The 25,601-nt window shown below is 43.1% G+C and overlaps 1 protein-coding gene across 2 annotated transcripts in view; it reads right to left on the bottom strand.

The window, feature by feature from the left end:
* LOC126471209 (b(0,+)-type amino acid transporter 1) overlaps positions 1 to 25,601 on the bottom strand; it is a 591,197-nt gene that overhangs the window by 53,490 nt on the left and 512,106 nt on the right. For both annotated transcript variants that reach the window (XM_050099324.1, XM_050099323.1), the window contains exons 8-10: positions 19,868 to 19,971; positions 15,930 to 16,026; positions 5,971 to 6,120 (exon numbers count right to left, since the gene is read on the bottom strand). In XM_050099324.1, the coding sequence (XP_049955281.1) occupies positions 5,971 to 6,120; positions 15,930 to 16,026; positions 19,868 to 19,971 (351 nt within the window). The remainder of the gene's footprint in view (positions 1 to 5,970; positions 6,121 to 15,929; positions 16,027 to 19,867; positions 19,972 to 25,601) is intronic.

Below are 25,601 nucleotides of genomic sequence, written 5' to 3'. Positions count from 1 at the left end.
GACATATTTTCCCAATAAGAGCATTGGGCTTCCTGGAACAGAAGCATGTGAAGGGAAATCTCCCTTAAAAAAGAAGAAGAAAGATGATATTGCGAAACTACTGAGGAATATTATAGACAGACAGTATCAAGTTTTTATAATCATCTGAAGACTTAACCTACAACAGCAGCAGATGCAGATTACTGAAAAGTGACCAGAATCTATTATTTTTATAACATCGCCGGCCGCAGCTGCAGAGCGGTTTTAGGCGCTTCAGTCTGGAACCGCGCGACCGCTACGGTCGCAGGTTCGACTCCTACCTCGGGCATGGATGTGTGTGATGTCCTTAGGTTAGTTAGGTTTAAGTTGTAGGAGTAGTCAAGAAACTTGCCTACTGTCACACTGCTTAGTTACGGGGTCACCACTTATGTAGGAGTAATTTCACTACGTAAAGGAAAACACTTGTGTGGAATTTATACTGTGAACGACCACCTTTATTGTACCGCACAAACACAATAGATACATACGTTAACGCGGGAAACGAACACTCGTCGTGTCCTCCAAAGAACCCCGCTCGTAAAGAGAATCTCTCAGTGTCTTGTCGACTATCGACTTGTCACACCCACAAAGTAGTTCTAAGTCTAGGGCACTGATGACCTCAGATGTTAAGTGCCATAGTGCTCAGAGCCATTTGAACCATTTATATCATCTTTTGCATTCATTTTTATGAACTGAGGGCTGTTTTGTAAATACTTAGGGCTACAAAGATGATATTAAACATTTTCAGTGGTTTAGATTCAAAGACACGTGGAAACAACATGTCATTTGGTTATCATTTAAATGTACTTCAGATCATGATTATGTATGGTAATTTCTCTGTATAATTGTATGCTCCAGACAGACATATATGCTATACAGTACATTTATTGGACTCGAAATAGTGTGATTCATTAAATATAAATTTTTACTTTTATGTAATTTAAATAAGTGTCTTAAAATATATTTCCTTCCTCATTTATTGTTCTCAGGGGATAACTCCATGTGATAAAAATCACCATGGCAGCTACAAGCCGCGCAGGATTAGCCGAGCGGTCTAAAGCGCTGCAGTCATGGACTGTGCGGCTGGTCCGGGCGGAGGTTCGAGTTCTCCCTCGGGCATGGGTGTGTGTGTTTGTCCTTAGGATAATTTAGGTTAAGTAGCGTGTAAGCTTAGGGACTGATGACCTTAGCAGTTAAGTCCCATAAGATTTCACACAGATTTGAACATTTTTGCAGCTACAAATATTTTTCAGACTAGTTAACATTAGCCTTAAACATTCCAGAAAATGAATTGTTCCACACAGCAGAAAGAAATTCGCCATTAAATTGCTAAAGAAGGTTGTGGAACGTTTTTTCTTTCTCCTAAATAATTTACAAATCATTAGGTGTCCTCTTTTAGAAATAAGTGATTCAGTTAATCTGATGAAAGATCACTAGACGGCCACCAAAAGTGAAACAAGCCGATTAATTAAAATTGTCCGAATGCTATCTTGAGGAATTCCTAGCCAGGCTCGAAACAGATGCTGAGCCAGGTCATGATGATTGTTGGAGTTGCTGGAGGAGGCAGATTTGAAAGTACAGTCTTCCCATTGCATGCCAGACATACGTTGTGGGTGACATATCAGAGGACCGACTAGGTCAGTCAAGGATCAGCACATTCTTCTAGACGTTTGTAGTATGAACTATTGCGTGGGGTCTTGCAATATCCTGCTGGAGTATGCCATTTGGTCCTTGGTCAAGAAGGTTATGACAATAGGGTTTACCATTCTTCCCATATACGGGCGAGTATTCAGGCTCCCTTCAACTACTACCAATTCAGTCCTGTTGTCGCATCGAGTCCCTCCCCAAACCACGATTCCAAGAGTTGGAGAAGTACGGGTCTCGAGAAGGACTGCTTCCTGTGCAATATCACCATGTTGTCTGCGGACACGGTGTCGTCGATCTGGCCGCCTCAAACAGAAGCGGAACTCGCCGCTGAACACCACAGGACGCCAGTCAGTGTCCCAGTTCACTCTGGCTTTGCAACAACCAAGTCTCTGTTGTCTGTGGTAAGCAGTAAAGATCTTAACCCAGCTTCCAGTATCCTGTTCCCGACAGTTCATTGTGGCATTGTCTGTAACCTCGGCTGATGTCATCCGCTTATTCGTCAGAGCCAGCAGAACAACTGAATGATCCTTTCGTGATGTCATCCTTGTGAAAGGAGACGTGCCTACTCTTTTTACCTAAGTGCAACTTATCAGCACTCGTTCTGAAGCTACGGCACTGCAGCCAGCTGTCGGTACGATGCTCCCGTGCTCCTCATGCCAGTGATTCGACCCTTCTCAAAGTCCGCAATAAGCCGCGCATGCATTTCCTCTGGGCATGCTGTGCTGAAATGTCCACCTGAAACGTACTAGCAACATGGTGTCGTCCAGAAATCGCGGTGGTACACCGAAGTCGGCAACGCGAATCGATACCACATACATCACCTAGGGCTCGCTGCAATCAGCAACAACCAGTGAGAGACACTGCAGGAGAAATGCTCTCCCTCTCAGTATAGCAGCTCCTTAGTGCTGAGGTTAATATGGTGTCGTGCATGCAAGAGCCCAGCCCCATTGTGTGACCTTTGCTTCAGCAGTCAGCGTTGTTAGTCAGAGTCTCAGCGGAGCATGTTGTTGTGTTAATACTGAATGTTGTACTTCAAGAGAACAGTTGGTGATTGAATGCATCAAGCGATGCCTTCATAGTCAATAACATTTGCAAATATTTTACGCTCTCTTGTGGTAAAGACCTGTCTCGAATTAAGTAAATCTTCTTATTTATTCGTGTAACGACGTGAATTAATGTTTCATCTGTTGTAGCTAGAAATGAACCATCTCCCACAGTCGTGGCCGGATGATTGTACACTACTGGCCATTAAAATTGCTACACCACGAAGATGACGTGCTACAGACTCGAAATTTAACCGACAGGGAGACGATGCTGTGATATGCAAGTGATTAGCTTTTCAGAGCATTCACACAAGGTTGGCGCTGGTGGCGACACCTACAACGTGCTGACACGAGGAAAGGTTCCAACCGATTTCTCATACACAAACAGCAGTTTACCGGCGCTGCCTGGTGAAACGTTGTTGTGATGCCTCGTGTAAGGAGGAGAAATGCCTACCATCACGTTTCCGACTTTGATAAAGGTCGGATTGTAGCCTATCGCGATTGGGATCTACCGTATCGGGACTTGCTGCTCGTGTTGGTCGAGATCCAATGACTGTTAGCAGAATATGGAATCGGTCGTTCAGCAGGGTAATACGGAACGCCGTGCTGGATCCCAACGGCCTCGTATCACTAGCAGTCGAGATGACAGACATCTTCTCCGCATGGCTGTAACGGATCGTGCAGCCACGTCTCGATCCCTGAGTCAACAGATGGGTACGTTTGCAAGACAACAACCATCTGCACTAACAGTTCGACGACGTTTGCAGCAGCATGGACTATCCGCTCGGAGACCATGGCTGCGGTTACCCTTGACGCTGCATCACAGACAGGAGCGCCTGCGATGGTGTACTCAACGACGAACCTGGGTGCATGAATGGCAAAACTTCATTTTTTTCGGATGAATCCAGGTTCTGTTTACAGCATCATGATGGTCGCATCCGTGTTTGGCGACATCGCGGTGAACGCACATTGGAAGCGTGTATTCGTCATCGCCATACTGACGTATCACCCGGCGAGATGGTATGGGGTGCCATTGGTTACACGTCTCGGTCACCTCTTGTTTGCAGTGACGGCTCTTTGAACAGTGGACGTTACATTTCAGATGTGTTACGACCCGTGGCTCTACCCTTCATTCGATCCCTGCGAAACCTTACATTTCAGCATGATAATGCACGACCGCATGTTGCAGGTCCTGTACGGGTCTTTATGGATACAGAAAATGTTCGACTGCTGTCCTGGCCAGCAAATTCTCCGGATCTCTCACCAATTGAAAACGTCAGGTCAATGGCGGCCGAGCAACTGGCTCGTCACAATACGCCAGTTACTACTCTTGATGAACTGTGGTATCGTGTTGAAGCTGCATGGGCAGCTGTATCTGTACACGCCATCCAAGCTCTGTTTGACTCAATGCCCAGGCGTATCAAGGCCGTTATTATATCCAGAGGTGGTTGTTCTGGGCACTGATTTCTCAGGATCTATGCATCCAAATTGCGTGAAAATGTAATCACATGTCAGTTCTAGTATAATATGTTTGTCCAATGAATACCCGTTTACCATCTGCATTTCTTCTTGGTGTAGCAATTTTAATGGCCAGTAGTGTTCGGGAAGGTGTCGTCGTTGAGTGACTGTAGGAGGATACAAAATGACTTGGACAGGATTTGTGATTGGTGTAAAGAATGGCAGCTAACTCTAAATATAGATAAATGTAAATTAATGAAGATGAATAGGAAAAAGAATCCTGTAATGTTTGAATACTGCATTAGTAGTGTAGCGCTTGACACAGTCACGTCGATTAAATATTTGGGCGTAACATTGCAGAGTGATATGAAGTGGGACAAGTATGTAATGGCAGTTGTGGGGAAGGCGGATAGTCGTCTTCGGTTCATTGGTAGAATTTTGGGAAGTTGTGGTTCATCCGTAAAAGAGACCGCTTGTAAAACACTAATACGACCTATTCTTGAGTACTGCTCGGGCGTTTGGGATCCCTATCAGGTCGGATTGAGGGAGGACATAGAAGCAATTCAGAGGCGGGCTGCTAGATTTGTTACTGGTAGGTTTGATCATCACTCGATGGGGAAGGCGGATAGTCGTCTTCGGTTCATTGGTAGAATTTTGGGAAGTTGTGGTTCATCCGTAAAAGAGACCGCTTGTAAAACACTAATACGACCTATTCTTGAGTACTGCTCGGGCGTTTGGGATCCCTATCAGGTCGGATTGAGGGAGGACATAGAAGCAATTCAGAGGCGGGCTGCTAGATTTGTTACTGGTAGGTTTGATCATCACTCGAGTGTTACGGAAATGCTTCAGGAACTCGGGTGGGAGTCTCTAGAGGAAAGGAGGCATTCTTTTCGTGAATCGTTACTGAGGAAATTTAGAGAACCAGCATTTGAGGCTGACTGCAGTACAATTTTACTGCCGACAACTTACATTCCGCGGAAAGACCACAAAGATAAGATAAGAGAGATTAGGGCTCGTACAGAGGCATATAGGCAGTCATTTTTCCCTCGTTCTGTTTGAGAGTGGAACAGGGAGAGAAGATGCTAGTTGTGGTACGAGATACCCTCCGCCACGCACCGTATGGTGTATTTCGGAGTATGTATGTAGATGTAGATGTATTGTAGTTTCTCCTGGTCGTAATACATTATGTTCTCACACCATTATTCACCTGTAGGAATGGCTCTTTTGTATCCTGAAAACACTGACGATAAGCTCGCATAAGGGTAAATATTTAATCAACATATCCCACGGAAATGCAAAAAAGAAACAAAAACGATTATCGTTTTGGTAGACTTCTATGCAGATGTTCATCTTGTAACATTTCTCATTGCCATCAGTGTATGTCTACATATAGTAATAATGCTCGTATGTGACAATGTGCATATGTTTAACGAACGAATAAAGATGAGGCAGAACACAAGTTCGCATTGGAAATGGTCGGGAAAAAATGTATGCTGCGCCCTTTTCTACGAAACCATCCCGGCATTCTCAATAATTTATTTAGCGAAACAGCAGAAAACCTGAATCTGAATAACCTGACGAGGACTCGAACGCCGCTCCCGCAGAATGCTATTCCTGTGCTTTAATCATTACGCCAGCTCTCTCGATTACTCTTGTGTAAAGAACAGTGTGATAATTCTCAACAGGAATCAACGAGGAAAAATGGAAAAAAGAAGCACTCGACATGAGGCAGTGGTTATTCTTGCAATAAAGGGAACGGACGGAATTTTTAAAACAACGTTTGTAAAACAAAATGGAGACAGACCTTGTAGGGCCGTGGCGCATTTGGTTTGGTTCTCCGCATTACTAGCAGAGCCAGCATTGAGCCACCGTAGAATATCCAAGCTGTGAAGCTGAAGAAATCTATCAACGAGTCGATGTTCCCCGCTGCGACCATTGCGATGGCAATCAGTGACTGCAACAAAAAAGAAACTATGTTAGAAAAAATATTTTATAAGATAGTTGATTACGTGGGTCGGTATCAGACGAGGACTGCGCCCAGTAGCCCAGAAGACTGCAAAGGTTTCTGAAACAAGACAATCAGCATTGTTGTCACTTCCCTCTCGGTGATATCTGAAAAGCCGAAAGAGGTGACAGTGCAAAACATGATAATTTCAGAAAATGAGCTACTCCTCCGAGGGGTACACCTATCCTAAAATTTTCAATATAATCACAGATCAATGTGTCTGAAACGCTGAATTTTTGCTGTGATTGCTCTTACCAACAGTAGTGGAACTGTTTCTTATGAGTAAGCGTTAGTCAAGGGTTGTACTAAAAGGCTCAACACTATCTGAAATACCATAATATTAATTGTCTAATTTCGATGTCAATAAATTAATGTATTCCTAAAGTTAACAACAAACGACTACCTCATAGGAAAAACAAGCAACAGTCATTACGTACCCATAGCAACAAACTGGACTATCAAACAAAATAGATGGTTCGAAATTATTGTTGAAGCCGGTGGTCGATTTGGTTTGTTAGACGAACATGATAGCGAAACGCAGATATTAATTCATGTCTCCCAAGGTGAGATCTCAACCTCTAGTCTTAAAAAATATGCGGGAGGTACTAGACAGGATTCAAAGGACTGCTTTCAGTTTCTTTCTTTGGTGTGAGTTCCGTTACTAAGGATATCCGCACATTCGAGTCTTTTGGTCATGACCATGACGTAGACGCTATGGGAATAGTTAAGTGGCGCGCTGAACTACATACCTGCCTGCCTGCAGGGAATTCCGCAACAGCGTGGTGGAGCACACTTAGGATGAACACGATTTGGGCTCCAATCCGGAGAATGAGTAGCCGAGGGAAATGCTAGAGAACCTTAGTCATCCTGTCCTAGCTACTGTGTGGCATTTAAAGGCACATCACACTTAACAGTGTTGTGATGGAAAGTCTCATCTGACTCGGGGAAAATAATCAACATATATTTACATTTGTTGTAATAATCAAAAACCATCTGCGCAAAAGAAATTTTATTCTTTTACCAGTTTCAGGCATTTAGTGTCTTTCTTCAGAAGAATATAATTATCACCTTATTAGCGAACGTCAATAAGCAGATGTATGAAGCATATTACTATAGTTCCTTATAGCAGATTTGTACAGGCGCCATGATCCACATGACAACAATAATACGTTGCACACACCTGGTTATTTCTGACGCTCGCTAATAATGCGATAGTTATAATTTTCTGAAAAAGGGCACTAGGCGCCTGAAACTTGGATAAAATAATATATTTACATGACCTGAACGGATGGATTTGTAACCATATGGGTTTAGAGCGCAACGAATCTACACCTCAGGCTATTCCGCAATCAATGATCTTGTGAAACTCGGCTCGCTCTGTGCAGCCAGGCGGCTCAGAAGGAAGCACCCTGGTTGATGTCCTGTTCTCTGACTACGATCTTATATTATACGTTAATGAAAAAAATAGGTGCTTATGCACTACTAGACGAACTTTGTGGATTTAAGACTATGAACTTATTAGAACTCAACTCTTCGTTTTTAACGGGAAGAAATCTTCTGACGTGAAAGTAGCTTCCTGTGTACCCCAAGAGAGGGTTTAGGATCTTGCTGTTCATTATACACTGGCTGGACAAATATTTGCAAACACGAAAAGCACAACACATGACCATACATAATACGGCGTAGGAAACTAAATGGCATTAAAAACAGCTTCCAGTCGTTTGGGAAACGATAAATACAGGTCCTGTATGGTTTTCAAGGGAACCTTATAGCACTGTTCCTGCAAAACAGTGGCCTGTTCGGGGAACGATGATGAAGGTGGATAGCGAAGGCATCACAGTTGGGGAACGAACATTGTACCATGTGATGGACATAATCAGTCGAAATGATCACGTAATCGTTGCAGTAATGCGACCCCTCAGAGTAACTATAGGGCCCATGGAATACAACGATGTGGCTACCGACCATCACCGAATCCCTGCCAAGTTTCAGTCTTGGGATTTAAACTCGGCCAGAAGTCGTAAACAGTGAGAGACAAGACTCATGCGGCCAAATGACCTTCTTCCATTACTCCATAGTCCAGGTTTTATGGCTTCGGCACCACGTTTTCCCGTTAACGGGCGTTTGCATCACGGGTGAGTGGCTTTGTAATTCCAGTTCACTCTACAATTCCCTGCTTATGAAGGCCCCTTCGTGTTGTTCTGGTGCTGACAGGGTTCGTGACTGCGACATTCAGTTCTGCATTGACTTTTTCAGCTGTCGTCCTCTTTTTATTGTTAACAATCCTCTTCAATGACCGTCACGCAACACACTCTTTCGTCCGCGTTGTGACTTAACGGATGTTGCTTTTCCGCTTTCCCTGTATACGATGTAAATCTTCGATACGGTGCCTCTTGAAACACCAAACACTTGGGCTACGTTGGTTTCGGAAGTATCCATGAAACGAACACCAACAAATTGTCCACGTTCGAATGCACTTGTTTCCGACATTATACACCCGCAAATGCACAGAACACTGTTCTGAGCACAACTGGCGGTTGCAACATATTGAGGCATTGCACAGGTGCTGTTCGTGGCCAAATGCAAGATAACAGCGCAACCTGCGGGTGTGGCTAGGCTCTACATTTATATTCAAGCATACATTTCTCGCGGTGTTTCCATACTTTTTTCGAAACCCTGCATACAAAAATGACGTGATGGGCAACGTCGCAGGCTCCATGAGGCTGTTGGTAGATGACACTGTCACAGCGCCAGAAACTTGTAGTGAAATGAAGGAATATCTATAGAGGATCGACGTATGGTTCAATGACAGGCAGGAGACCGCAGCATAAATAAATGTAACGCTCATAAATAAGCGGAAAGACCCATAATTTTTTATTGCACGGTTTGCAATAGCTTGCTGGACACAATAACAAGATGTCTAGAAGTATGAGTCTGGACAGATTTAAAAGTGGATACACCACATAAAACTGGTTGTAGGAGTAATACATGTCAGACAGAGTCATTCGGAGAATCGTGACGAAATATGATTTTCCCACGAATGTGTTAGCTAATAAAATCCTTCGGCTTATTCTTTTTCTTTTTTAAAGGAAGGAAAGTAGGCTAGAGTTTAACGTTCCGTCGCCGACGAGACAATTGGAAACGGAGCCAAGATAGGAAATGGCATTTGCCTTAAGCAAATTAGGGAAATCACGGGAAACCTAGTGTAAGTCGTGGACGAGGGACCGTAATGTGCCACCGTTGTTTTGTCACAAATCGCAGTGGAGCAACGTCTGTAAATGAAATGTTCAAGACATTCACCAGAACGTTTTGAAGAAGAGAAAAGTGCGTGACAAGTCTGTCCTGTAGACTTCGTCTTCCGAACAGAAACGAGTGGACCCCTGCCTCAGCTTGATTGAAACGCGAAATGCCGACAATTCCGTTCTGGAAACAAATCATCAGTGGCGACGAGATTTGGTGTTATCAATATGAACCTATCATGGCAGAAATTTGCATGGAGGGCCAATGCTCTGACAAGATAATCGACACTCAAGCCAGTATGACGTGCGAGTTGAACAACGTCGCAAAGAAGAACTTTTCTGACAGTTTTACATGGTTGTATGAACGTTCTGTGCCTAGTATTCAAATGGGGGGAGAGTGTGTAGAACACCTGAAGCATTAAAAACACCGTCTTAACGTTTCCGTGTTTCTTATTAATCCAGTCTTGAAACATAACGTGCCCTGTGAGATACACGTTATTGGTATCACACCTACGAGACGTTTTTAATAATGCCGTTCGTCTGTGTTTTCGCCTGTATCATGCTAAGTTATTAGAATGTTTCAGTGCACAGTTCGGTCCCCTGCAGATGTGATGTTAGTTTACCGTGCGTCAGACATCAGATGAGGCGTGTTTGAAGATGGCTGCGTCGATAAGAGCGCTACAGATTCATTCCCACATCGTCGCGCAACTGAGAAAGTGCACTGTGCTCGCGGCGAGACCTGAAATAAATGTTCCATTGCTGATAATATTGTACTACGGCGGGACAGGATTATTTGATAATTTTCATTCGTGGAATTCTGAGAAACTCCGTGACACTGCCGACCAGTAACAATAGAAACAGTGTAGCCCTGCGTAATTTCAATATGTTTTTTCCAAAGTCAACCGTCTGCCACATCATGGAGGGAGTAAGTGAAATAGACCGTGGAATCCTTAGCGACAGCCTCTTGTAGGAATGTGGGGAATTATGTAGCGTAATTACGTTAGGATTCTGGTTCTAGCACGCTCGCTATGCTTGAGGAGGGACCTCATATAAGAAGACGTGAAATACTCGTGGAGCGGTATCTGCAACGAAACGACGTGAGGGAACCGAATGTACGCCGGCTTCAACAATAGCTCTCGAACCAACAGAGTCTTAGAACATTACAGATAAATTAGTGTTTTCTTACATGTCAGTTACATACATTTGTTTAGTAACACAAAAGCGCCAGTGAGTGATTCACTCGTTCAGGGTCACTTGGTGAGGTATGAAGCTGGAAAACCGGGACATTATATGCTAAAATCGAAGTGAATGGCCCATAGTTTTACCTCTGACAGCTTTTCGTCTACCTGAATACCTGACACTTATTGTCATATTTGTGTAGTTATTTAATGAAAAGTTTATTATTTTCCCAGTAACTTTATTTAAACGTTGATTGCAAGTGCTATTAAGAAACTGTACTAATTTAAAAGTGGTCAATTTCATATGTTAGTGGACGCCACAACTGAAAAGGTAACCAAAAGACGCTTCTGTCAGGAAGGCATAAAGAATTGTTTAAACAATTTTTAATGACAATTCGTTCTCATTTAATGTGAGTACACTTGCCCAAGAATACTAGCTTATTTATGAACAAACCTTTATTTGTAATTATTGTGAATGATCTGAGTGTGACCGAATATTTATAACAATTCTTTATTTAAATATTGTTGTAATACATTAGTTTAGTCTGGGAAGTGGTCAAGATGAGTCAAATCATGTCTGTAGAACTTAAGAACGACGTGTTTTTTTTATGGGGTGACCTTCAGCCAATGGAAAAGCAGACAGTAGTGGGACACTGCAGGAGTCAAGTGGAGACTGAAACTTTTCGAGTGAAGAGCTTAAGGGAGCAATTGGGGAACTTTACGTTGAGTTCTTGAAGAAGGCAGATCTGCCTGCAGTAACATGCATGATTCGGTTGTATAGGTGATTGATTCTGGGCAGTGAACGGCTGCTATCATACTTTGACTTGTGGAGGGACTTCATATTACGAGAGAACTGAAAGTGCTCCAATGTAGGACTCTAACTTTTTCCGCTTGTATTACGGATCTGAGGATGGACCATGAGTTACTATTCTTTGTATCGTGCGTGTTAATATGTGAATCATCATGTTAAACTCTGAACTTTTTTCAGCTGGTGAATATTTCATGTGCTGTGATCATGAAATGCTCTTAGTTTTTGCGAGTCTTTGATGACTATTTAGTTTGAGGATTCTGCTACCATTCTCATAACGCTCTCAACATAGCTTTATTGCTTTTGATAAGGGTATTTTCTGTTGGTTGTTTAGCTGAATATCGTAGGACCACTTCCAGTGTACCTGAGATGTCTTTTCTTGAGTAAACGTTATTCAACATAACTCTCTGTCATTTACATCAATTACAGACGTTACAATAGAACTCTTTTTAATAAATTATCCATTTAACTTAATTTTGTATTTCTGTGTATTTCATTAACTCGCAATTCTAGCCAGTGCATAGATTATTCGACTGCAGGTTATTATTTGCAGTGAATTAGCTATGGGGAATGAAAGCAGATGTGCATGACTCTACACTATGACCACATTGAGTTACACTTTTTAAACAGAGCTCTGCATAGCCCAAGTACCTAAACTACGAGTAACTGGAGGTAAATACGGAACTAATTTGCTCATATGGGATGCTGCATAGAAGAGCAGATACACTTGCAGTAACCGTTTGGTATCGTCACTCTCACATACCCTGAGAAGCACTTTGTGCTGTCATTTTGAAGGCAAGTGGGAGGACTATATTGATCCGCACAATACGCAGATATCTCCAGACGATCAGTTTAGCCTCTAAGCTTCCATTATGGAAGAAATTCCAACCGTTCCTCCTAGCACTATGATGCATGAAGAAATGAGAAAGGAATGGGATTTAGATCAGTGGCACACGGTTCTCTCCGTTGACGACTGCAGAATTTCTCTAACGCCTGACGATCGTTGTAGAAGAGTGTGGAGGCGGACAGGTGACAATGCACTTCTCAGGCATTCAGTCCCACTGGTTCAGTAGGGAGGTAGGTCTGTCAGTTATGTTTTAGACCGGTTTCAAGTAAGAATGTCGGGTGCCTCTCACCACTAACAAGGGAAATTTGGGAACTGTGCAATATCGGACGAGGATCTTTCACCTTATTGGCCAAACATACTGTCAACAATGTGGTGATGGGTTCGTCTTTCAAGACTATTCTGAATGAGTATACTTGTACCCATAAATTGCAGGAGGTAGGACTTTAACGATTGGAATGGACTGCTGCATCGTCTGTCAAGAACCCAATTGACTGTGCCTGGGACCAGCTAAAGCTTGTAGGGATCGGATGATCCCAGAAGACCCACCGTCTGCACAGCAACGTCTCGACCACATTGTGAACAGAATGCTAAGGAGGATCCAGGCAGGTTGCAGTGTACAGAGGAGGGGGGGGGGGGGGTAGGGGGGGAGGGGGGGAGGGAGGGGGGGGGAGAGCAATGTGTTACTGAATGTTACACAGCAGCAGATTTTGATTTCACACATGTGCAAACGTGTGCCCTTTCGAAAATACTGCCTTTAGTTTGTTTATTGTGTTGTTTTTATTTCGCAGTAAAGTTTTTTTATTGTAATTAGGTAAATTCTTTCATTCCCTGTCTCCCTCGTAGCTGACCCTACACAGGTTTGCAGATGTGTAATGATGCAAATCTACAAGGGTTGGAACTTAAATAGTGGCAACTTTTTATTTACAGCTCGTATAAAATAGATCGTGTTTCAAAGTTTTGCTGACCTTCAAAGTAGTCACCAGCATTGTGTATAACCCGTTGCCAGCGATGTGGAAGTCGTAGTGCCAGTTGCGTTGACAGTTCAACTCGATTTCTAAACTGAAGGAAACACTTCTCGGCATTCGCTTCAGAACTGCTACAAATTCGTCGGGCAATAGACCGCGCCGCCAGAACTGTCAGCACAACTGCCACTGCTAAGAGTGTCCCGCGACTTTCACATCCCTGGCAACGGGTTATACACGATGCTGGTGATTACTTCGAGGGTCAGGAAAACTTTGAAACACGTATCTATTTTGTACGAGCTGTAAATAAATAGTTGCCACTATTAAAGTTCCAACCTTCGTATTTTTAATGGGGTACAGCAGCCAGCCACAAATTGGTTTTGGGTTACTTTAGTAAAAAAATATCATTACTAGTTTCGAATTTATACAATTTGTCATCAAGCAGCTTTCATGATTTCGTCAAAACATACGATGCATTGGTTTACTGGTGAGTTGTCATGAAATCTTCGTATCGAACATTTGCTTTCACAGTTTTCTTCCAGCGAATTATATTGGTAATTTTGTTTGTATTTCCACAATCGCATACATCGATTTGCATTATTAAGCACTTTCGGTTGGTCACAAAACGAATTTCCAATGCGCACCACATGTTTAGACTCACGTACAACATTTGTTTTTGTGCTGTCATAGATCGATACCACCCCACTGGCTTCCCGCAGTTGTTAATGGCAACGCAAGTTTCCCTCAGATGCCGACAGCGGTTGTAAGGGATCCGACGAATCCAATGGAGCACACCCACTGAGCCACATCTCCAGAGGCTCTGTCCCACGAGCGCCGAATATATGATGATAGGCGGCAGCCTCACAGCCCATTTGCAATGAGGCGTGGCCCAGTCACAACGGAGTCGCCATGGAGATGCACAGCAGTCGTGGCCCTTCACCATCACTCGTGCGTTAGTTAAGAGAGCCTCGCCGTACGATGCTCTTGTTGTTATTATATTAGCTAGACTTGGATGTATTTGTACACTTGGAGGAAGCTACAAGCTAAGTAAAGCTTGTTCGCTAATCATGTTTGCTTCCTCATTACACGTCAAACACAACACCATCAAATCACTCGGTAACCAGTAAATGGAGATCAATAGCTCCATAAAACCCTCTCTTCAAACATCCATGGTCAATCTCTGAGAGTTTATCGATATATTTCGTGTCCACCGTGAAAGCTATGAATCCTTCTAACACGCATTTCATTTCCATGGAATTTTGTTTTATTAGGAAGTATTTAACTCATGTTCCTGACGTTCACGAGTGTCTCGTTCGATTTTCTGAGGAACATTTAGAAAATTTAGACTCCTACAGTAGCAGGTCTAAAGGTAGTTTGCCGTTCTTGTAATTTGTAGGATTTTATTAACGGAAGTAACACATAAATCAAGGAGACACATTTGGACGGTTGGCTGGATGAAACTGGGAGCTGAGCTGCCTAAAGTGAGCCAAGTTAGACAACACTTGTCGCAGTCATTGTAGCCACAAGCTTACGATAAGCTTTTCGGTTACTGGACTGACCTGAATAGGCGAGGGGCTACTCTTCTCGAGCGAATGCTGAATCTAAAACGCATATTTGATAAAAAAATACATAAATACTTTTACAGGTCTTAAAAGCAAGTTATAGTCTTACGCTAAAGTAAAAAAAGTGTAAAAAGCAGGTAGGGTCCCGCAACTGCATCCACTGCGTCTTCTCATGTTAGCTGCAAGTACTACAGAAAAGAATACTTTAGTTCCAGGATTACATATCTGACCTATATATTAAAACTCTTCTATTTTAACAGAAGTAAGTTGTACCCAGTTCCAGGCAATACTTACCTGACGATGATCGCTCTCCTTTGGACTCACACTAATTTTGGTTTCCATGGCTCTTCATCCAGTAATTTTCTCCAATACTTCCTAACGGTCAGCATGCTTCTTCCTCTGCTGGCTGAGAGACAAATTAATGCCCATATTCCTTAAAACACGGTTGTCAAAGAACAGGTCACATTTATCGCGGGAATATCGAGCCTTAGCACAGAGTACCTGCACGTGAAGGTATTGTCCAGAGGGCTTTGTGAATTTTCGAGTAAGACGGCAAACTACAACGGAATCCATTTTAAATACTGGATGTCACCTCTCCACTGGTTGCCTATTAGCAATGAGGCGTCGGTCATATTTTCGCATGAAAAAATCTCCCCATAGCTGTACTTAAAAATTAATAGAAGTTGAACGAACTGCGAGAAACATAACGAAAATGGGAACTATGTAGGAGAATAGCACTGACTGCAGTACAGTTTTTGCTTGTGAATGACACGGCATGCACATAGTTCTCTAGACTGTTTACGCAGTAACACGACATGTTTTATACGGACATTAACTTTCTAGTCCTACGTTTTTTCCCTTTCTCCTTTTTTGCCCAAGAAAAATCTGATACTTCCAGAATTCGGCGAGAGAATGCTTTAGTACTACCGACAACTGCAGTCTATAGCATGTCGCGAAAATTAAAATACGAACATAACAGGTGAAGAATTTGACTAACATACCGTCTACAGTTTTTCGTGGACTCGAGGGTAGATTCTTTCAAGTGCACTAGTTTGTGGAACGTCTGACTATTAATTCTTATAACAACCTTTCGGACGTTGTAGTTCGCAACACTGATGTTTCAGCTAGGAGTAAAAACATGTGCAATAGTTTTTGTACTTACATGGAATATGAGGCTGGGAGCCGGTGTTAACTTGGTCACGTGCACGTAAGACAAAATGCTGAACAAGTGTCCTTCCCTGCTGGCCGCGAAACACAGCCTAGACAAGCATCAGATCATAACTTGTAAGCAAAAGGAAACTTACTTGTATTTTAACATCACAGACAGTGCAGCAAATTTTTCAAGATTATTATTAACATTTTGCTGAAAATAAATCTTTGCCTAGTGCAAAGCCAGAAAAAGAGTTACAGCAGAGAGAATACAGATTTCACTTTCAGTTTTAATAGAAATAAAAAAAAAATCAGCTCCGTCAACGATGCTGCACAAGCTCTTCCGTTTTCAGTGGAACCACGCTCTGAGGCAACAGAGAAAAACAGTTCTTGCAAAAACACGTAGGTGGCTTGCCCGAGAAGCTAACAGCAGTTTTAAGAAAGGATAGTAACGGTAATGCACAAGACGTAAAAATGGAAGACACTACGTGGTTGAAAACTAACTTTTGAGCTTGATGTGTGCAGGATAAGGAAAGCTCCGGTAGGAAGAATGCCGGTTCAGTCTGAGCGACCGCTACACGTCAGTCACACGTCTAACTGTTATACAGGAAACTTGGTGAAAAGCAAAAGTATTAGAGTTTTATCGTTTCGTAATGACTAAAGCTGCAAATAAGTCAGCTGAATCTGTCTGCTGTACATCCTTCTCTACACGATCAGAAAGATTATTATATGCAAATACTGTCCTTCTGGCAAGAGAATGAATAGTGCGACCGTATTATCAGTGTGGTGATGTCGAAATAAAGTGAATTAGGAGCTGTGAGAGAGAGCACTACAAAACTTGCAGGAAAATAAAGTAAAACAACTTGAGACGTAGAAACTGAATGTATAAAAAGAGAAAAAAATCGATCCCCGGCATCTCTAAAATATAATCCAGAATCGAAAGCAATTAATTAATTCACAATTAAAAAGTAAATATTAAGCTTAATCACTATAGATATGTTCTCAGGGCAATAACACTCAACTTTTTCTTTTAGGATATTTACTGAAGAAGCAAAGGGGCTACTGCAGAATGAATATGCAGAGGTCTCTGTCGATGGGTCTGTAGTAGTTTGTTACATGTATCTAGCTCTTTTAACGTTGGTGAAGTGAGCGGCGATTTTAACACTCGCGTAACTGAAAACGAAAATGAAGAGGCACTGCATGCAGAAGTATAGAGCTCCGAACACTGTTTGAGAGACTACTCGTCCCCGCGTATGGCGTCTGATAACATTTGCACAAGTCTCATTCGCTCAACAAAGGTAAGAGTTCATCCTGATATCTCACCATGCAGTGGGTGTAACCGCAGCTAAGGACCACTACCGCGTTCCACTTAATATTCGAAGCCAATTGCTTAGTTTCTAGCATTAATATACGCAGATTATATTGTGTGACCTACTTGGGCTGCTGTTAACTGTTTTGCAAGAATCGCGTAACGTCCTGCACTATAAATCCGAACGAAAAACTTACACTGTGTTTCCATAGTAGCTAAAATTTCGTATAGCGTGGTACTTCCATTTATCAGAAGACTATTCAGCTGCTTTTTTCTTATACGATGATGTTCATTATTTTGACAGTGACGAGACCTTCACTAAAGGGGAATGACATTAGCAATTACAAATGGTGTGCGGAAATTTCCGTTAAGACTTCTATGACTTGCAGAGGAGAGTGAGTACGTACTATTTTGAATAGGAACCCATATCCGGAAACGTACCGTTTCTGTTCAGATATGTAACGCGTCCACGCCTGCTGAGCTAAATAGAAAAGTCTCATAGGTGCTTGTCTGGTACACCATAGGATAGACAGGATGATGTGCACTACGTTAGATGGTCAGCTGATGTCACTTAACATCTACCTTGCTGCGAGACCCCTGTAGAGACGGAGGAAGGTCTGCTGGCATGAGTTCTGGCCGCTGCACTAAAAACTCAAGAGGCACCAGATGGGATGGAGAGTGTGTACCAGAACATTCTTGGTACGTACAACGTGTGTAACAACGTTAGTGGCCGCCACATCGAGTCGCTGTTGTAATGCATTAGTACTGTTCTGTGCATACAGTATGCTGGGCTCTTTTTGTATTGGCATAATGTAAACACTTAATGTATAAGTGTTAATACAAACAAATGTGGTTACTTGATGAACGGATGTTTCGTTATGTTTCCTTTCGAATGGGTACCTAATAATTACAATGCGTGACGCCTAATTCAATTCCTCAAGCAGAACTGGATGAGTTACACATCTGAATCCAAACAGTCGTAGGACGGAAACGGTACATTTCCGGACATGGGTTCCTATTCAAAATTTATGAACCCACTCCCCTCTACAAGTCCTATAAGTTTACAACGGGAACTTCCGAACTTTCTGTATGATCCACTTACCACGTTTTCCAATTTACAGGATGACGAATCACGTCAACAATTAAGTTGAAGCTACTTTTTTCGGGTAAAAAGTCCTGTAAGAATCCGATCTAATGTCGCGAACTGACGCTAGCTATAAAAGTAATAAGAAATGTTTGTTGATCGTGTCGCAGACCCTTGTTAGAGGGAACTCTGAATCTTGTTCGCAAAGACTATCGGGCTTCTTGCTTCGGCGTGTGCGTGTGTAATATTCCTGGAGATTGCCTACCCTATTTATCATGACGATGAGACTATTCCTATGATCACAAAATTCGTTTTCATCTACGAAGGATATTCTGTAAACACGGATATAAAACCCACAAGAGCATTTTTGTTTTGCATTAGCGTATAGTACGTTTAAGATGTGAATTTCTTTTTATGAGGAGTACACCTGCACTTCAGTGTGCTCCTTGAATCTGATAATTATGTTCTTATTTCAGATATGAAAATAACGGATATTGACTCTATTTAAAAAGTCTAGACAATGTGCCAATGTGAAACGATCGCATACAAAAAAATGTGTACGTAACCCAAAATAATATCTGGCGCATTGAGTCATCCTTGCTACCGTCTAAAATGTGACGGAACTGATTAATCACTGGAATATTTTGTATTCCAGGATTTCATTGATGCCTGGAGAAAAAAACCAATGCGACTAGTGTCCCCTGAGTGATGAAATGAGCTTCCTTTAATCCATATACAAAGAATAAGCGCTTCGTGATTACATTTTTATTCATATTTTCTCTCTTTGTTTCAATAATGAGTTTTCAGGTTTTTACAGAAAGATGTCATTGTGACGCAAGATGAAACAGTGATCTTGTATTATGATTATCTAAGAAAAGAACAATCTAAATAAAATTATTTTTCTAGGAAATTCCACGTTTTTGTTTCCATTGCTCTCTAAGAACTGCCTACTCCAGACGGTTAAGTTTATTCGCACACGTGACGTAGTGTTGAGTATCGGAGCTGTAATAAGGGAATATACATAATGATTATTCTTTTTCTTCCTCCAATTTCTCTCGTCAGATTGTGAAACATTATAATTACCATTTAATGCTACAAAGTGAGCCAAACGTATAGTGTACGTCGCACTGCATCGCGTCGAAAAGTAGGTTTCGAGCCTCGAACTTTTCTTTTAGCATGTTATAAATATACTTTTTGCATCCAAGCGACGCAGATTCCGACCGACTCAAGAGCACGGAACAGTTTCCTGATGTTTATCGACTGTATGTTTGAGCTAGGCACTAACAACTTCAGTTTATGCCACGGTGGAACACAGAACATGGAAAAGATTTTCACATTACGTGGAGAAAATCAGAGAAGAAATCTTCGAAGAAATATTTTGTCCCGCGAGTCTGACAATCTTACGTCGCTTCTCCCCGAATATTCGTCTGCCGCCTTGCGAGAAGCCCGATAGCCTTCATCTGAAGAGAAAAACTGTGTTGCAAAGACTCAGCTGTACTCCTGCAGCCCTCGTTTGCGTGGTGAGCTCTGATGGGGATGAAACTGACGCGCAACTCACCTGCCAGCTGCGAAGAGCGTTCCATTGGCAGAGCCGAAGGTTGACACGGCGACTGCGAGCGGCATGAGCCACGCCATCGGGCCCAGAATGCGGTTGCCGAACAGCTGAAACCAGACGAGCTCTTCTTTACAACTCAGTCATACGTTGTGAGTAAAAGTTGCTAAATTACAAAACATGAATTAAATGATGATCATAGGAGACACAACTTCAAAAGTTGCTGATCTGGTCGTAAAGTGCAAATCTTAGAAATTTGGGTTGCAGAAAGTAGCAGTAATTAGGAGCAAATGTAAGTAATCGAATTCTTATCCTGGATGGATTATCGCTGATTCGATACGACGAGCAATCTGGATTTGGCTTTCAGTCGGTTTTCTATACGTATCTGCCCAAATGCTTGGTCGTATCCTTAGGTACATACACTACTGGTCATTAAAATTGCTACACCAAGAAGAAATGCAGATGATAAACGGGTATTCATTGGGAAAATATATTATACGAGAACTGACATGTGATTACATTTTCACGCAATTTGGGTGCATAGATCTTGAGAAATCAGTACCCAGAACAACCACCTCTGGCCGTAATAACGGCCTTGATACGCCTGGGCATTGAGTCAAACAGAGCTTGGATGGCGTGTACAGGTACAGCTGCCCATGCAGCTTCAACACAATACCACCGTTCATCAAGAGTAGTGACTGGCGTATTGTAACGAGCCAATTGCTCGGCCGCCATTGACCTGACGTTTTCAGTTGGTGAGAGATCTGGAGAATGTGCTGGCCAGGGCAGCAGTCGAACATTTTCTGTATCCAGAAAGGACCGTACAGGACCTGCAACATGCGGACGTGCATTATCCTGCTGAAATAAAGGGTTTTACAGGGATCGAATGAAGGATAGAGCCGCGGGTCGTATCACATCTGAAATGTAACATCCACTGTTCAAAGTGCCGTCAATGGGAACAAGAGGTGACCGAGACATGTAACCAATGGCACCCCATACCATCACGCTGGGTGATACGCCAGTATGGCGATGACGAATACATGCTTCCAATGTGCGTTCACCACGATGTCGCCAAACACGGATGCGACCGTCATGATGCTGTAAACAGAGCCTGGGTTCATCCGAAAAAATTACGTTTTGCCATTCGTGCACCTAGGTTCATCGTTGAGTACACTATCGCCGGTGCTCCTGTCTGTGATGCAGCGTCAAGGGTAACCGCAGCCATGGTCTCCGAGCGGATAGTCCATGCTGCTGCAAACGTCGTCGAACTGTTGGTGCAGATGGTTGTTGTCTTGCAAACGTCCCCATCTGTTGACTCAGGGATCGAGACGTGGCTGCACGATCCGTTACAGCCATGCGGATAAGATGTCTGTCATCTCGACTGCTACTGATACGAGACCGTTGGGATCCAGCACGGCGTTCCGTATTACCCTCCTGAACCCACCGATTCCATATTTTGCTAACAGTCATTGGATCTCGACCAACGCGAGCAGCAATGTCGCGATACGATAAACCGAAATCGCGATAGGCTACAATCCGACCTTTATCAAAGTCGGAACCATGATGGTACACGTTTCTCCTCCTTACACGAGGCATCACAACAACTTTTCACCAGGCAACGCCGGTCAACTGCTGTTTATGTATGAGAAATCGGTTGGAAACTTTCGTGGTGTCAGCACGTTGTAAGTGTCGCCACCGGCGCCAACCTTGTGTGAATGCTCTGAAAAGCTAATCATTTGCATATCACAGCATCTTCTTCCTATCGGTTAAATTTCGCGTCTGTAACACGTCATCTTCGTTGTGTAGCAATTTTAATGGTCAGGAGTGTAATATATTAGCTGTTAAGACAGGATAATATGAAGAGTGATTTAAAGGCATATTATATTTTATCTGTACTTTAGATTCCAGTATGGTTACAGAAAAGACACCCAGCATTTAGAACAAATTCTACGTTATTCGATGAAAAGTGGAGATAAATATGGAAGGTATCCACACTTCACCTTTATAACGACTGGAAACCTGCTGGGCACACTTTAAATTCTTCACGTGAATGTCTGTGGAGGAATGGCAGCGCTTCCTCAAGAGCCGAAACCAGAGAAGGTATTGTTGTTGGGATGTTGGACGCCGGGGTCTGCAGCGAAGTCGATGTTGTAATTCATGCCAAAGGCGTTCAACCGGGTTCAGGTCGGGAGTCTAAGCAGGCCAGTCCATTTCAGGTATGTTTTTTCCACAAACCATTGCCTCAGAGATGTCGGTTTATGACAACGTGCATTGTCACGCTGATACAGTTCTACAACTACATCTACATGGATACTCTGCAAATCACATTTAAGTGTCTGGCAGAGGGTTCATCGGACCACCTTCACAAACCTCTATTATTCCAACCTCGTGTAGCGCGCGAAGAGAACGAACACCCGTATCTTTCCGTGCGTGCACTGATGTCCCTTATTTTATCATGGTCATCGTTTCTCCCTATGTAGGTCGGCGTCAACAAAATATTTTCGCATTCGGAGGAGAAAGTCGGTGACTGGAATTTCGTGAGAAGATTGTTCCGCAACGAAAAAGCCTTTGTTTTAATGATGTCCATCCCAAATCCTGTATCATTTCAGTGACACTCTCTCCCATATTCCGCGATAATACAAAACGTGCTGTCCTTCTTTGAAATTTTTCAATGTACTCCATCAATCCAATCTAATAAGGATCCCACATCGCGCAGCAGTATTCTAAGAGAGGACGGACAAGCGTAGTGTAGGCAGTCTCCTTAGTAGATCTGTCCATTTTCTAAGTGCCCTACCCATGAAATGAAGTCTTCCTATTGCCGGCCGGGGTGGCTGAGCGGTTCTAGGGGCTACAGTCTGGAACCGGGCGACCGCTACGGTCGCAGGTTCGAATCCTGCCTCGGGCATGGACGTGTGTGATATTCTTAGGTTAGTTAGTTTAACTAGTTCTAAGTTCTAGGGGACTGATGACCTCAGAAGTTAAGTCCCATAGTGCTCAGAGCCATTTGAACCAAGTTGCTGCAATCACATACTCGTTTGAATAAAATCTTTGTCCCGCCAGCCATTTCTTCAAATTGGGGAACAAATACTAGTCCGAGTGAGCCAAGTCTGGAGGATAGGGGGGATGTGAAACGAGTTGGAATCCTATTTCCATTAATTTTGCGACCACAACTCCTGAGGTGTGTGCTGGTGTATTGTCGTGATGGAAAAGGACATTTTTGAGGTCCAATCGCCGGCGTTTTTCTTGCAGCTCGGTTTTCAAACGGTCCAGTAACGATGAATAATATGCACTTGTAATAGTTTTACCCTTTTCCAGATAGTCGAAGAGGGTTATCCCTTGCAAATCCCAGGAGACAGTCTCCATAACCTTGCCCGCCGAAGGAATGGTCTTCGCCTTTTTGGTGCAGATTCTCCCTTGGTAACCCATTGTTTAGATTGTTCTTTTTATTCATGTTTCATCCACAGTGACGAAACGACGCTTCAAGTCCCGCGGATTCTTCCTGAGCAGCTGCAAGCGATCCTTGCAATGCTTCACACGATTCCGTTTTTTGTCAAGCGTGAGCAATCGCGAAACCCATCTTGCGGATAGCTTTCTCATGTTCAAATGTTTATGCAAAATATTATGTACCCGTTCATTCGAGATGCACATAGCACTATCAATCTCACACACCTTAACTCTCCTGTCATCCACCACCATATCATGGATTTTATCAATGATTTCCGGAGTCACCTCCACAGGGCATCCAGAACGTTCAGCATCACTTGTGCCCATATTGCCACTCCGAAAATCTTGAAACCACTTATAAACTGTTCTAATCGAAGGTGCAGAGTGACCGTAATGTTTATCAAGCTTCTCTTTAGTCTCCTGAGCCGTTTTGCCTTTCATAAAGTAATGTTTAACCACCACACGAAATTCTTTTTCGTCCATTTTTTGACAATCACACGATTCCTTGATTCACACGAATGCCAAACACAAATAGACCAATATGGTTGAAACTTGGTGTGCGTTCCTTCCAAAGATGCTACTAACTAAACATGACCTCGATACACGCTGGTGGTGCCGACTCTCGGACTTTGCACGGACCCTCGTATGTTACAGAACGTACACTATTGTGAGATGATGACGTTGATCTTCACAAGAGAACGACTATCGTTTGTTACTGAAATGAATGACGCTGTATGACGTACTATGTATTCTTCCGTGTAATGGACACATGTAGGTGATACGAAGTGAAGACTCTCTGTATTTCAAAAAGGCCAAATTGTTGCAGGAAGCTTGTATGCAAGGATATCTTTGGAGTATCGGTAGCAGTAGTCTCCAAGGTGACAACGGAAGTCAAAATTTGTAGAAGAATGCCATCAGGGAAAAGTACTAGTACACAGAAACTAGTCTTCGGTGATATGAATCGTTGAGCTTTGAAGAGCATTTTCACAAAGGATGGCGAAATTAGCAGGGTACGTGTGACTACAGAGCTCCTACAGAACTTCCAGCAACCTGTTTCTGCGATCACAAACTGGATATCGACAGCCAGATGACAATATCCAATGATCTCGGCAAAGTGACAACATCTACGGTACTGTGGCAGCAGGAAACTATTTGAACCCTGCGTGGAGACCAACATTTGGGGTTCATATATCATTAATGCCCAAAGCGGGTCATCCATCGTGTCTATCTGAGGGGCCTTCGAGATATACGAGATAAGATGGCGCTCTTGCAACAATGTGTGGACTGAACAGTAGTGACATAACAGGGACGTACGTGACGTACATGGCACGCCAGTACTAGATTGTTTAACCTGAACGTGACAATTGTGGCAGATTACAGAGTTGCCACAGTCAGCGCGAGATGGAGTCAGAGTTAAATGACGTCCCTAGCGTCATTCCAAGTCGGTGGAGAAGGTTGCAGGAAAGAGAAACGTTCATCAAAAGTACGGGAAAACTCGACCACGAACTACAGCCCAGTACCTTAAACGCCCCCTTGAGCTGGTTAGAGATAAAGAGACACACCTGGGTCTCCCTTCTCTCGCCAGGCTGTGAATAGTCATCAACGAGACCTCTCAAATGTGTGCTCAACCAGCAGTGTGTATTCCACTGAAACATGTGGGGGCTAAAGTGTGTCGCGTCTTGCCCATCGTGAGTAGACCCAGGACCAGTGGGATAGTGCCCTACTTACGGACGAGTTTTCGGTTAGCATAGAGAGTGACTGTCCTTGTCTGTTCATGTATGATGACTTTGAGGTGGGTTACGAACATGCCAGTATTGTGAAAAGGGTCCAATTTGGCGGCTAAATTCTTATCGTCTGGAGCGCTGTCATGCTAGAACCAGATAAGCTATGCATGTTTCCTACGGTACTGTGACGTCTGAGGAGTACAGGGATGACTTTCAGTAATGATATGTGCACCATTTTCGTGGAGCATGTGCATCAGGATTCCATACAAACAACTGTAATGACCGACCATACAAGGCCGCTCAGGTGGACTAATACGTGCTAGGAGTGGACATTAGGAGTCTGGAGTGGTCACTTCGCTTCTCAGCCTTAAATCTGATTGGATACACACAGGACGCTCTAGGCCGAAGAATTGGAGCCGTAACACTGCCGCCATTAGAGGGAGCTTGTTCAGCAATGAGAGGCGTTAGAGCAAGCTAAATTAGGCGAGCTTTCCCGTAGCATTCAAATCTGTTGTGTGCCTTTTACTGGCATGTGGAGGCATCACGACCCGTATTCACCTTACGTATACTAC

This window comes from Schistocerca serialis, chromosome 3 (genome assembly GCF_023864345.2).
Source record: "Schistocerca serialis cubense isolate TAMUIC-IGC-003099 chromosome 3, iqSchSeri2.2, whole genome shotgun sequence".
Taxonomy (NCBI): domain Eukaryota; kingdom Metazoa; phylum Arthropoda; class Insecta; order Orthoptera; family Acrididae; genus Schistocerca; species Schistocerca serialis.
The sequence above is the reverse complement of the archived record's forward strand: the minus strand, read 5'-3'. Positions and strand labels throughout refer to the sequence as shown.